The sequence below is a fragment of the Mercenaria mercenaria genome, chromosome 3, assembly GCF_021730395.1.
Source record: "Mercenaria mercenaria strain notata chromosome 3, MADL_Memer_1, whole genome shotgun sequence".
Classification (NCBI taxonomy): domain Eukaryota; kingdom Metazoa; phylum Mollusca; class Bivalvia; order Venerida; family Veneridae; genus Mercenaria; species Mercenaria mercenaria.
In genome coordinates, this window is record NC_069363.1 from 98,049,132 (window position 1) to 98,064,535 (window position 15,404).

Here is a 15,404-nt window from a genome sequence, read left to right on the forward strand (position 1 = left end):
TACCTATTTTGAATAAGAATGACACTACTAAACTAATAAAAAAAATAGTATTTTTTTATTAGTTTAGTAGTGCCATTCTAATTTAGACTATTGAACAAAATCATAATATTTACATTATATTTACACGTGTACATACGTATGTAATTAAAGGGTTATTGTCTTGAATCTGAAAATATGCACTTGTTCCTTGGCGGAAAAATATTGCGCTCCTAAAGTCGCGCAATATTTCCGCTGCAGAACTCGTGCATATTTCCCGATCCAAAGCGGTGAAGTTGCCTTACGCAACCCCTTATCCCTAACTCAAAAGTCAAGGTCATTGTCAGAGGTCAAAGATAAATATGATTTTTTCCTCTCTGGTCCGTCACTATGCCATCAGTTGAGGAATTTGATATTAATTGACACTAATGTTCAATATGTAATATGTAGACGCCTAGTGTAAAGGTCAAGGTTACACAAAATGGTCAAAGTCAAAGTTGATTTTTTCTTGTCCAGTCTGTAATATATGTTATATAAGCTCATGTGTCATATTGACCCAATTTAGGACATATCGCACAGTTTTCTATTACCGTATATTTAGGCAATATTTCTACAGATAGAATTTCTTAAAAGTTTATATATTGATTGAGAATCAAGTTTAAAATGGAAATATGTATCAAAAGTCAGGTACCGTGGCTTGATCTTGCATTTCCGCCCTTGAAAATAAATATTTCAGCATTTGTCTACCTTAAAGAGGAAATAATTCATGACCAAGAGCAGGTACCTCTGACTTGTTTTATTTCATATTTCTGTTTTTGATTTGATTCTCAGTCATTAACACAGTTCAAAAAGAAATTCTGTCCATAAGAAAAAGTTGCCCCATGTCAATATAGACACTATGGTAAATATCCTTAACTAAGAATGTGACACAATGATACCGCAAAGTTCTTGTCTTTCCTATAGACCAAATTTCTTTAAACTTTGTATACTGACTGCAAATTAAGTCTTAAACAGAAATATATATTAAAATGCACATTTTCCTTACCTTGATATTAAATTTTCTGCCCTTGAAAATTTGATTTTTTAGTATTTTCTGATTTTCAAGAGCAGATAATTTTTTTAAAAAAGCCCCGGTACCTATAATTTTAAAGCTACATTTCCGTTTTAAATTTGACTTTTAGTTAGTACACAAAGTTTAAAGAAATCCTTTCCGCAGGAAAATGTGTGTGTGTGTGTGGGGGGGGGGGGGGGTGTGTGTATGTGTGTGGGGGTGTTCGAGTTATCGTCTTTCTCAACAATCTTTCAGTCATCGCAGGAAAATATTTGCCTATATACATATAGAAAACTGTGCAATATATGTCTTAAAAAAGATTGTTGGTGTATACAGAAGTTAGACGTTTTGAGCTATAAGATATTCCAACTTCCAGACTACGTGAATATTTTTATGTATGTAGTTTCACAGAAACTGAAAGTTGGAAGTCTACTTCCATCTAAGCAGCTAGCGCTTTTTAGTAATGAGGTCATATCTTTAAAACTATTTAAAGGCAAACACGTCATAAAGAGTTTAAATAATCTAATTTCATAGAAATAAAAACAAATACAATGTACATGAGTATAAATCATAACCTGGTTTAAGGAGGTATCAAATATCGTCTATGGTTATGCTTACGCAGCGTACGAAAATCTACATGTTTGTTTGACACACTGATATGCGTAGTGTAACAGTCTAGTGTTCATGATTATGACCTAAAATACTAATCGTGGACGAATAGTGCATTATCTGTAAGTGAAAACTGATCCCGTTCTAGTTTTTATGCAACAGTTTTATTTCTACAGAGGATCACTATTGATCCATAAACGTAGCTAAAGCGTAGGTCATCAAGGTTGTGTGCATCACTCATCTGCCTAGTATTTTTCTCAGAAACCATGATTTTATGTAGTTTATGTAAAAATGTGGCCTCTGGACAATTACGAGATTTTGCTATAATTCAAACTGGTGACCTAGCTGTTGGTTCTACAAACTTTACCAAGATTACACCAGCCAAAATTAATGCATTTCAAACCGTAGTTTTTACATGATTCAATTTTGTGCCTAAACTTTAGTCCAGGAGTACAGAGTTATTAATTCGTTTTGGCATTATTAAGACAACAAGTTTGACAGTTTTCAGAAAATGTCCCTGTTTGTGTTCATTAAAATTTGAAATACTAGTGACCTCCTTATGTTGCAGTTTTGACTTACATTTTACAAACAAATGTTCTGATCGTTCTTCATGTAGATCAAATAAAAAATATGTTCTCATATTAAGAGTGTTAACAACTTAATAACAAGATTTCCTCTAGCTTTAACTGAGTAACGTTTTTGATTGCACCAATTTACTAAATATATATTTATGTTTTCTCTTCTCTCTGTGTAAAACTAGAAATATTTGATATTTAAAAAATGACCATACAAAAATACCTGAAGCAAAATTGACAACGCTTCTATTGACAGTTTTTCATTGATTTGGGGACTTTATCCAATTTTAGTCTATATCAAGAGTCTCCATAGCTTAATAAATTCAATAGAGTATACTGTTAGTTTAATCTGCTTTCAACATTCGAAAGAGCCTAAGTATACCAAACTTTCTTCTGTGCTATAGCAAATTCAAAATTCAGGACTAGCCAAGACTCTAAAACTCCTGGAAAATTATTGAGTGAGAGAGAGAATGACATGGTCTTTATTATAAACTTACCATAACCATACCAAACATTGACCTGAAATAGTTATTAAAGATATTATAATGTATACAAACCGTACAACATTTTATCATCAGTATTTCTCGCTCACGAATGCACTCAGTTTAGATTTTAATTGATGATATAATTAACTGTAAATGAGAGGCCCTAACAAAAATCATTTTAAAAACAAAGACAAATATCAAACAGGGAATGCCACGCACCAAAAACGCAGTCTCCTCAAAACGAAACCCACAGCACGCAGATGCGTGCACCACACACACACACAAAAAAGTCATGTCAAAAGTTAATTTGAAAATTAATGTGAATAATCTGAAGTTACCGGCTTACCATGTTTATAAAAATAAATAAAACACCTTACAGTTTGTTTAGGGTAGTGGACTTGTAACGAAAATCGTCAATTTACGTATTCTCCATATGGTTTTTCATATTCTTATGAAAAGCAGTGATCCTTTAAAGCTACAGTTACATCCACAGAATGTCGAATTGCTTATCTATACATAATACTAGGAATTTGCAGTCATTACCGACCCACTACCTTAAAATAGAGTAATTATATTTGATGACAGTATTTTTTGTTTTGCAGTATTTGCAGTAAAGCACTCCTGAACAGTCAGAAAAATGTTTCCAAATGAGTAAATAAAAGATATCTTTTGTTTCAATGTAAGATTGAAATATCTTTCACGAGTGAACACCAGAATGCATTATTTTACGAGTGGCATAGCCAGTGAAAATGTAAGAAATGGTGTTCATGAGTGAAAGATATTTCAATCTTACATTGAACTTCAGCCAATAGCGAAAATGTAAGAGATGATGTTCAAGAGTGAAGATATTTCAATCTTACATTGAACTTTAGCCAATAGCGAAAATGTAAGAGATGATGTTCAAGAGTGAAGATATTTCAATCTAACATTGAACTTTAGCCAATAGCGAAAATGTAAGAGATGATGTTCAAGAGTGAAGATATTTCAATCTTACATTGAACTTCAGCCAATAGCGAAAATGTAAGAGATGATGTTCATGAGTGAAAGATAATTTGATCTTACATATAAAAAAAAAATTATTTCTATTTTATGTTTTAACTAAATTTATATTTTCTTGCCAGTGAAATATATATATATATATATATATATATGATGCACTTCTGAACTTTCTAGCAGGGCCTAAGCAAATGTTATTGTCATTGTTAGCCATGAAAAAGTTATACAAGTTATATATCGAATACAAAGATTTTTTAAACAAATGTAGCTTATATTTGATCAGTTTTGGGGAAAAGGCCCTATTTAATTGATCTTTCACTTTTGACCGATGTTTTATGTTAGCTTCAGTGCATTGGTCAATTCTAGTTGTTGTTCCCCTTAGATATTCCTGGGTTGGTACCATCTCAACAGTAATGAATTCATAGATGTTTGTGAGCTTTATTTCTATTATAACAAGTACAAGTTTTAGCGAGTGAATACATCATTGTAGAACTTTTCTAAATCGACTTAAAATTAAATTTACCATCCTGATGGAATAAACAATATCAAATTGGACGCTACCTAGCCAAATCGTACGGGGTCCCTCCTCGGAAATGCTCATTTTAAATTGATTTGAATTCTAATTTAGCTTAACCTGCTGAACACTCATAATAAAATCGGCACAGCTTGTATTTAATTATTTTTATCTAACTATACCCATCGTGGTACTAAAGGAAAACATTTACCACCAACTGTTTTATGTTACCATGTATACCCTTTATATCAACAGAAATAGGTCGCTATATGACATATAATTTTGTCGAAGTGATCTTAAACCTCAATCAAACCCCAGCCCCCATCCCTCCTCTAAAAAAGAATATATTGTACATTTTTCTTTTTCAATTTTTAAATTGCATCTATAATCACAAATGATCAAGGTGTATTGGTCAAAGAGAAACGATTTATCTAATTATATTTTATTTTGCATTGATGAATGTCGATGAAGTATTGCCATGAGGCTTCAAACACTACTGATCCATTTAATCTCACAAGTCTTTTCGTGAACTGCGCTTTTATTCTGAAGGACCCAGCTAAAAAGTATATAATATTCTAAAGGTCTCCGAGGGTGATAGGAGGATATTCTTGAATTTTCAAGACATCTTAAAAAATTATCAGTTTTATGGCCGAAAGGGTATTCTTCCAATTGTAACAAAACGGGGCAATATTCCCTCGACCCGAAGGGTTGCATCAGAAGATTTAAAATTCAAAGAACTTGACTGTTGAAGCCCAAAGAACAGGAACAACAATAGGAAGAAATTCCCTAAAAAAATAAAGTCACAGAAAATAATTCTTACCGGGTACAGAAATGTCAAAAATCGGAGGTACCATCAATGTTGTAACACAAAAAAAAGTGGTCTTGGTTTTCCCCTACGGCCAAAAAGAAAAACGTTACAGAATAGAAAAATACAATGTAAAAGGGAAGCAATTTAATAAAACAAATATTGTAAGTAAATAAAACAAGGGATCTGCCAAATAAGAACAAGAGCACTTCCATGCAGAGCAATATACAAACGAAACAAAGTCATATGACTTTTGACCCCATAGTGTGATCTTGATCTTGAAGCCTCCTACCCGAAACATGCGCTCTGTACGTCGTCTCAATGTGGTAAATATTTAAGTCAAGTTTCTTTAAAATCTTTCAAGGGGTTAAAGAGTTACAGAGCGGACCGAAAAGTGATAGGAAATTTGTAACCTTGTCCTTGGAGTCAGCTATCAGAACGTGCGCTTTGCATGTCGTATCGATGTAGTAAACATTTTTGTCAAGTTTTTTTGAAATCCTTCAAGGAGTTTAAGAGTTACAGAGCGGACACGAAATTGCTAACAGACAGACAGACGGACACCGAGGGTATAACATGATACGTCCCTTCGGGCGTATAAAAATTAGACAAAACCACAATTTCAAAATTCACTTTTTTGATTATGTTAGAAATTATTTGTATTTTCCGTGGTTATTATGTTTCATAATAGTTCATTCACAGATAAAGTCAACATTTGTTGTTTTCTTTTAAATATGAGATAGAGAAATGGTTGAAATTTACAATGGAAAATATTCTATCAAACTTATTTTTCTAAGATAAATTCACGAACTAATTGAGGTATTTTGAAAAATCAAAGAGATTCTATCACCGACGTTGGTGTTTTTTACAATATTGTATATCAATGGTATCGTTAAATATTTTAAAAAGAGAATTCAGGGAAAACCTTGTTACGGAGAAACAATAGAATGGCTAAAACAATATGCTTTAATGAATGACATCGTGCATTTCACACGCAATGTACACAAAAATAATCACATAGAAAGTTATAAAATAGAAAAAGTTGAAACTCCACAGGTCGCTCAACACGATAGAAATGCATGCTACCGTCCACTCCCTCCAGCCATTGTTGTGCAGAACTCAACATTAACACATGTTACAAGTACAAAAATAATTCAGAGACATAAGTCAAATTCCTGAAATCATACTTTAATATAGAGTTTTGATATGTATACCTGTATAAGGAACTTTTGCACCTGCATAACACCAAAAACAAAATGAAAATTAAGGATCAATATTGCTTCATTATCATTATTTGGTGCGTTTGTGGTGTATATTTTAAAGGCCGTAAAATCACAGGTACCCTGCAGCTGGACAAATGGCCGGCGTGTTGACTGTCCGATATCCAAATAAACTAACATTTTCGATTTAGATATTTTTTTATAAATATTTCTTATTAGCCGATGATCATAAAAAAGGACAAAGTAGACCTGACGCCATCTTTTAAACCAACGGAAGTGGATTGCGCCCGGCTTAGCAATGAAAACGACAAAACCTGCAAGAACGTGTAACAAGAGGGCCATGAAGGCCCTGTATCGCTCACCTGACCTAGGAATCATCAAGATTAACATTCTGACCAAATTTCATTAAGATATGGTCATAAATGTGGCCTCTAGAGTGTTAACTAGCTTTTTCTTTGATTTGACCTAGTGCCCTAGTTTTTGACCCTACATGACCCAGATTCAAACTGAACCTTGAGATTATCAAGATTAAAATTCTGACCAAGTTTCATGAAGATACACTCATAAATGTGGCCTCTACAGTGTTAACAAGCTTTTTCTTTGATTTGACCTGGTGATCTAGTTTTTAAACCCAGATAATCCAATATCAAACTCATCCAAGACTTTACTGAGGGTAACATTCTGACCAAGATTCATTAAGATTGGGCCAAAATTGTGATCTCTAGAGTGTTAACAAGCTTTTCCTTTGATTTGATCCGGTGACCTAGTTTTTGACCTAAAAAAGACTCAAATTCAAACTTTGTTTAAAGATCACCAAGATTAACATTCTGACTAAGTTTCATGAAGATACAGTCATAAATGTGGCCTCTAGGGTGTTAACAAGCTTTTCCTTTGATTTGACCAAGTGGCCTAGTTTTTAACCTCATTTAACACAGGTTTGAACTTAAGTTATATATCCTCAAGATTAACATTCTGACCAAGATTCATTAAGATTTGGTCATAAATGTGGCCTCTAGAGTGTTAACTAGCTTTTCCTTTGATTTGACCTGGTGACATAGTTTTTGACCCTACATAATCGAGATTCAAAATAAACCTTGAGATCATCAAGATTAACATTCTGACTAAATTTCATGAAGATACAATCATAAATGTGGCCTCTACAGTGTTAACAAACTTTTCCTTTGATTTGACCTGGTGACCTAGTTTTTGACCTCAGATAACCCAATATCAAACTCGTCTAAGATTTTATTAAGGGTAACATTCTGACCAAGTTTCATTAAGATTGGGCCAAAATTGTGACCTCTAGAGTGTTAGCAAGCTTTTCCTTTGATTTGACCTAGTGACCTAGTTTTTGACTCTGGATAACCCAATATCAAACTCATCCAAGATTTTATTGAGGGTAACATTCTGACCAAGTTTCATGAAGATTGAGCCAAAATTGTGACCTCTAGAGTGTTAACAAGCTTTCCCTTTGATTTGACCTGATGACCTAGTTTTTGACCCCAGATGACCCAATATCAAACTCGTCCAAGATTTTATTGAGGGTAACATTCTGACCTAGTTTCATTAAGATTGGGCCAAAATTGTGACATCTAGAGTGTTAACAGTCAAATTGTTGACGACGACGGACGGACGACGACGGACGACGGACACAGGGCGATCACAAAAGCTCACCTTGAGCACTTTGTGCTCAGGTGAGCTAAAAAGAGCGAGATTCTCGGCGGGCACAGACGTCATCACAGCTAAGCCGGGCTCAATCCACTTCTGTTGGTTGATAAAATGGCGTCTGGTCTACCTTGTCTTTTTAGATATCATCGGCAAATACAAATATTTTAAAGAAGTATTTAAATTGAAAGCTGTGGGGTATTTGGTAACTATAAAGATAAATAATGTCGATTATGAGAAATAACGATCAAATCACGGCGGGTAGTAAACTTGACGGCTATATGTCTAGCCGCAGGGTACCTGCGCGTAAAATTATAATGTCAGTTTGAGGTAATTTTCATCTCTTCTCTGTATTAAATCTGAAAAACAATTATTATCTATATACAGAAAAATGCTAAGATACAGTCCCATTCAATTCATTTTAACATTTGTAAATAAAATTTATGAAAAGATCCTTTGGAAGCATAGAACGCAACCTAGGAACAAAATAGCGAACTAGGTTTAATGTGCAACACACCTTACGCCCCCTGTCCCTCTTGCAACGGGTTAAGAGAAATTCTATGAGGTAACATTAGTGTAATCAATGCTCCCAAAGCACCAGAAAATATAATAAGATTAGTCTATGTTGTATTGTATTTTTTCCGTTTAGAAGACAACTTCTCAAACCACGCATACTGGAATTGGTCAACGATAATAAGACATGGATTTATTTTTTCCGAGTAATCATTATACACTCAATGTACTACAACTCAGGAAAATATGTGACATATCAAAGTTTATTGTAACAGACTTTTGTTTTCTATGCATCATTCACTACTTTCGTCTCTCTGCCATTGTGTAACGCTCTACAATCTCGTCATAGTGGCAGAATAGGTGGGCGTCACAGTTGTTCAATATGCCTTTAAGAGTGAGAAGAGCCATGATGTCGACGCTAGGGTCAAGTTGGTATTCACTTTCGTAGTTCTTCATTGGAAATACCATGTTTCGTGGGAGCCCAAGAACCTCTGACACCTGTTGAAGAGGTCAGAAACTGATTTTAATATAAACTACATGTATATTTACATTTTCAGTGTAAATGCGTCCAGCTGTTTAAGAGAATTTAGAATACAACAAATATGACGTTGTTGTTAAGTATTATAGGCAAAAAGTAAACAAGATGTTTTATGACAATTAGTATTTTTGTTAATTTTAGATATTACCGGTATATACGCATATGTCGCAGTTGAACCAACAATAAGTGTAATATTTATCAACGTCTAACTGATACCTTAGCTACACATTTCTCCACTTTAGGGCTTCTAAAGGCGTTTGCGGCATCCTCTCTCGTCGCCTCACAGATACTGTCAATTTTGGTCAATATAACTACTTGTGGTATTTCTAAAAAATAAAATTACAAATCGCTATGTTGCATATAAATTATAGATTAAGTAACTTAACTGTATGTTTATCAAAATCACTTGCAATTAGACGGTAGTAGTAACGGCACAAAATAAAGTAATGTGACTTGCAGAACTAGTTTTGTCAAATCTATAAATTCATAATTTTTCAAACTGTAGAATGAGTACAAAATCATTGTCCGTGGTACTGGAGTGATGTCAAGCCAGTTTGACAACTTAACCAAACATAACCTCTTACAAAAGGTTGCTCATATCTGATGCTAATTTTAAGCGGTATAACATTCAGGCATGACGAAGGTATAATACAGAACATTTACCTCGGACGACTGCAGACCTATATGTGAGTATTTTAAACTTTTCAAACAGACTACTTACCTAAATTATTCATAACCGTCTGCATTTCCTTAATGTTCTTTGTGACTTCTGGACTTAGATCTTTCATGGCGTCAACGATAGAAGCATCTTGAACCAGAGCAACGCAGTGAATCTTCTGGTCAAGTTTTGGGTGTTTCTCGAAGCCTGGCATGTCAGATGAGATACTCCCGCTTGGATCAAACTGAAATATAGCCTTAACTAATATACGTTTTTGCCATTTTCCGTGCGAGGTCACCGACACTGTATTCAAACAGTTACATTTTTTAAAACTTTGAACAACTACAGGAAATCAATTTGTTTGCGCAAAAAATAAAAGAATGATGCAAGCTAGCTTTACTAACCGGAAACCTGTCTGCAATACTTTCTTCGAGTATGTAACGCATATTTTCCTTTGTCATAAGGTGTTCTTGCTCCAAACCTCTGATGTCACATAGTCGGAACTTAAGAGGCATAGGTAATGTGCTGCTACCCGACATGACTGGATATTTTGTGAACTATGATAAGAAACAAAAGAATTCTTATTTGAAATAGTTCAAAATAGCAAATTGATCTTATGAATGTATTGTCGACTTATTTGTAGGCATGCGCATTTACAACCATCAGAGGATCAGCCAATTAATAAAACAGTTCTCTTTTTACTATTTATTATGCGTTTCATTTCAATATTTAATTTAATGACTGGTACTAACAACAATACTTAAGTGGCAGTTGTAGTGCTGATGCTGACAGCAGAAATTGAGAGACAATGCATACTCATCAAAGTTTTTATTTCAACAGACGAAGTACGTGAATCAATCGGTATATACCTTTGTTGTAAGACTATGTTCTGAACAGCCACTTCTCGCTACGTTAAAAATCTTTCCTCGGAATACAGAATTGATGGTGTTAAACACGCTGGATTTTCCGGCTCCTACACCACCAAACAGCAAAATATTGACCTGAGGGAAGTGTACTTCTCCTGTCAGCATATCTCCCATTGGTTCAAAGTTCTCTAGTTCATCTTTAAGTTCAGCCAAAGTCTACAAATCAATTTAAAGATGTTTGTGGAGTACGAAAACAAGATTTATGAGCAAATTATACCACTTAGGAAAGCACTCTATGTAAAGTTATGTAGTAAATAAAATTAGAGTTGAAAGTTTGTTTTACAAACTATTATAATAGATAATGATTTTGAATGTGTATTATTAACTTTTTTACCACCAAATGTCGTTTTACTTGAAACATTACACGTTTTTTGTTTGCCATTATGTTAGTGCGACAAAAATAAGAGCTAACATGAGTTCTAACAATTCTCTCGATACTAACCTCGAACGTGTTGTTCCAGTTGCATGTTTTTCTCCAGGGAGTCTCTGGCAAACCATCCGCATCAATCTGGCTCATTTTTTCTTCTACAAAGTAAATATTGACAATATTTAGGAGTATACATGCATGCGAAATTAACTAATTGTTGATAATGTTGAACGGTACTTTCTTTGAGGTATAGTCATGTGGGTTATAGTAAATATATTTTTCATCGCCTTTTACTTCGTTTTGGTCTGTACACTGACTACATACAAGAAATCTAATTCATTCTGTTAGATTTATCATTCCATAGCTATGCAGTTTCATAATATAGCTAATTATATCTTCGGCTTCTTTGTATACTCTAAATATAATTCTCCTTTATTCAAAGAAAGAGGTCTACAATCAAATAAACTGTTAGACCCTAAATATTTAAATAAGCTTCAGTACTTTTCCAGGAAACCTACACTTTTAATTTCTGTATACCGAGTTTTTTTTTATTTTACGGGACCCTCCGAGGCCGAGTAGTGATTATAAGGTCATATGCTTCTAATCATTTACCCTTTACCGCTGTGGGTTCGACACCTATCCTGGGGTGTAAGATTTTTTCATCTGAGGAAGTCATCCAGCCAGCGTACAGCAGGTCGGTGGTTCTACCCGGGAGGCTGTTCGTGCCTAAAATAATGTGCAGAGAAACACTGCTGTCTTCCTTCACTGTCAAAGGCTAGAATGTCGCCACATATATTTGTCGGTGTGACGTGAACTCCACACCCCTTCCCTCCTCAACCCCCTAACTTATCAGGCCAAAATTAAAAAAAAATCATGAAATTATATATGATTAGTATCCTAAATCGAAAGAGGTAATATGACTCCCTCGTCCATTTATTTCATCAGTAGATTATTTTCTAGTTTCGTTATCCACTTTGTTAGTAACCTTTCACAGATATTTCTGTTATAATCGAAAACTTCATTAAAAGTTTTATATCAACTACTTGGTAAAATATTGTTGCTGTAAATGTGTCATTATCTTAAACAATCAACTTTGATGCGAATAATCTAGATATTTTATCACTGACTATTTTGTTTGCAATAACATATTTTGATGATTAACAAAAGCATAAATAAAAGAAAATTTGCCGTTCCACAAGTAAACTTTCATTGAATTGTTTCATACCCCTATTATCTAAATCTCCATATATTAAACACACCTTTCTCAAAATCCTTTAAATCTTAACAATATGTCTGCCGTTTGAAACGGGATTTATTTTCGTTTTCGTTGTATAAACCAGGAAGTCTTTAGAAAAGGAATTTCCAATATTACATAATACTATACCATAGCCATGTAACTTGATTTTATTTTCATTTGATTTTGTTGAGGTTCTACTTTTAAGGCATTTCGAGGGCTTGGCGCAAAACTATTGTATCTTGTTCTTTATTTATATACACTTACAATAGTTTTGCACCAAGCCCTCGATTTGCAAAAGGGTAAAAACACATGCTTTAATTTTGATTTTCTTTTTCTTATATATGTTGTAAAAATACAGTTTACAGTACATTACTGTAAAACAACTTACAGAATTTTGTATGGTCATAGTTTATTAAGATATGTGATCATTTTATTGCCTCATTAAAGAATATAGGAGATTCAAATCTTGAGCTATATCAAGGCAGTAATTTTTATTATTTTGTCCACGTTTGTCCTTCCTGTTTAAAAAATGACATATATAGATTATGAATAAAATTTACGAAATTGGTACAGGACATCTTAAATTAAAAGTATAAATTAAAGCAAAAACTGATCTTACGCGCTGACATATTGCTAACAAAGAAACATACACCAGTCTGGTTGCTTTCAAGTATTGCTTAAAATGATTTGAAAAGTTATGACCAACTGCAACGAAACATTTTATGTTTATTATGCATATTATGATAAGTTAAGAAATTTTCATTAGCTAGATAAATGCGAAAGATATCAAACTATAAAGTATTATGAATCGCTTGATGCGATTTTACCAATTTATTTTTTATTGATTTAGACATATTAAAAAGTAACTTAAAATCAATCAGACAACATTGGCCAGATTTTGAAAGAATTTCATGCAGTTATATCATCCTGTATTAGCGGTCGGCTGTTAGTGGAAACTTTAAAAATCTTGCAAAAAAAAAAAACACACTCAAAAAATACTGGTCCTTTTTCCAAATAATTGGTGATATTCATGGATATTTTTATCAAATGACCCTGTACCAAAACTTTCCAGGTTTCCTGCAGTCATGGTCTACTTTTTAATGAAGTAAAATCTGCATCACTTGATATGAATATATGAAAAGTATTTACGTTGTACAAGGCTAAAGAAAAGCTCATTCAGAGCTCATGTTGTATTGCTGTATGTCTTGTTGACTTAAAATAAAATATATCTTATCTTACCTTACACCTACCACGGTTAATTATTTTTTCGAAAATAACAAACAGAAAATAAGTATTTTGCCTAATGTTGTCATTTTATGTATGTAATACTCGTAAAAAAGAAAAAGAAAAGAAGTATTTTACCTAATGTTGCCATGTTTTTGTACGTAAATGACTTTTTCTAGTTTCGATTTTCAAAGTTGGAATTCCAGCGCATTTATTATCAGTTACATCGAGAGGCCTCTGGCGGGTATCAGTGAAACTAATTAAAATCAACGACAATATAAAAATATACAAAGTTAAATACGAGTTTAAGTTTTCATTATAATTGCTATTATTTATGTGAAAAGAGCATTAAGAAAATTTAGCTTTCATAATAAGTAAATGTCATAACGTTTCAGACGCGTAAAATTCCTAACATGCATATACTATTTCACTAACATACAATTGCCTGTAAAAATGTGTGTATATGTGTTTTCTTGACTCTTTCTCACATTGCCGCAGCTGTTAACCCTAAAGGTCTAATGCTAGGTTGTGTTGGAACAGCATCTAGGGTAACAATCTATTTGTTGAAGAGAAAATAGTAGAAAGGATTGACACAATGACAGTAGGCACCAAAGTTTTAGGAACAGCCGTATTCTAAAAGAACATGATCTTGATACATGTATTCCTATAAACCGCATGCATGATGTTTTAACACAGTTCTAGATTGCGAAAACTTTCCAAAAGAAGACCGTGTAAACAGTGTTAAATTTGATTTATTAATATAACCTTAATTTCTGATAACAGATAAGATTATAAAAACGAAACCGAAAATGGGCAGTGCACCGCTGCATAATAGATAACACTGAAATACAGTTGAAGGTCGATATTTCGAACTCGTGTATCTTAAACTTCCGGCAATATCCAATACATACGTGCACAAAACATTATTTTAAGTCAAATATCGGTTATCTCGAAATAAAAGAATCGAGATGACGATTTTAAACTTAATTTGTTTAAATTTGTCGGTGCTTGCTTAGGTTATGATTGTTTTTTTACCCTAGATTCCTCTTTTTACCGTAATTTAATGAAAATAAACAAATGCATTTATGTTCTCTTATAGAAATAAATGATGTTATTTTTGGTGATATATATGCACTTATTGTCATGTTGAAAGAGATTACTTGTCGGCTATTATTCATCATTAGTTGCATTCCGTTATACGGTTTATTTCGTTAATCTATAATCTACACGTTTGATGGCAAAAATACGACTAGTCCGAACAACATCGAAAGAAAAATTACTGTATAAAAGTTACCTTGTAGTATGAATTTAAGCTGTTATGTTGGTTGGATGGAATTCTGGAGAAAGAATGGTTGCCGGGACACGAAAGGAAGATAAGTTGTATACAATTTTGTTGTTGTCGTGCAGAATAAAGCTTGTTTTAGAACAATATTCAGCTTACAAGTTAAAGCATACCAAACGTTCCTTCTAGAGAACATCTATATAAATATAAAATGACCATCTTGTAAAATCTGTTTTATACTGCCAAAAAATATCAGGTAAGTATTTACGATAGTTATTTAACATAAATTGTTAAATCCAACAATAAATTAAATCTGTTACCTCTTTCAGTAGAGTAAATACGGCAATAAGACATTGACCTGGTCAATCTATTATGATTCGATGTGTGAATTCATTGCACATAATTAGAGGGTCACAATGGAGTTTGTTTTCACATATTAACCATGCATTTGAAGGTAACGATAATATTTGGTTGTTTACATTTAAATTTGCTGATATATGTCTATCTGGTGAATGTACATATGTTTCAGGAGGAAATAAAAGAATCAATTAATCATCCCCGGGTTTAGTATTGTGTAATCCATGGAGTCGCCTCAATTGAGAAAGAATAATTTAACGTCAGAGGTTATTTCTAAGGTCACGGATTCCCTTCTCTCATACATGTAATGCTACGCTACAGTAATTCAAACATGACATGATTTGGATATTAAAAGAGGGCGATATAACAATATTCCTAGGCATCAACGTATTTGTAGACTTTGTCAAAG

At 33.3% G+C, this 15,404-nt stretch overlaps 2 protein-coding genes across 2 annotated transcripts in view; one reads left to right on the forward strand and one right to left on the reverse strand.

Moving 5' to 3' along the window:
• Positions 1-15,404, forward strand: part of LOC123523913 (uncharacterized) — a 356,017-nt gene that overhangs the window by 52,685 nt on the left and 287,928 nt on the right. The window lies entirely within an intron of this gene.
• Positions 5,957-11,099, reverse strand: LOC123523923 (interferon-induced protein 44-like). Its single transcript, XM_053539431.1, has 6 exons — positions 10,971-11,099; positions 10,472-10,684; positions 10,007-10,159; positions 9,666-9,846; positions 9,161-9,270; positions 5,957-8,904 (listed from the first exon to the last, which is right to left on the reverse strand). The coding sequence occupies exons 1-6, from the start codon at positions 11,043-11,045 to the stop codon at positions 8,707-8,709; spliced, it is 930 nt and encodes a 309-aa protein (XP_053395406.1). The 5' UTR covers positions 11,046-11,099; the 3' UTR covers positions 5,957-8,706.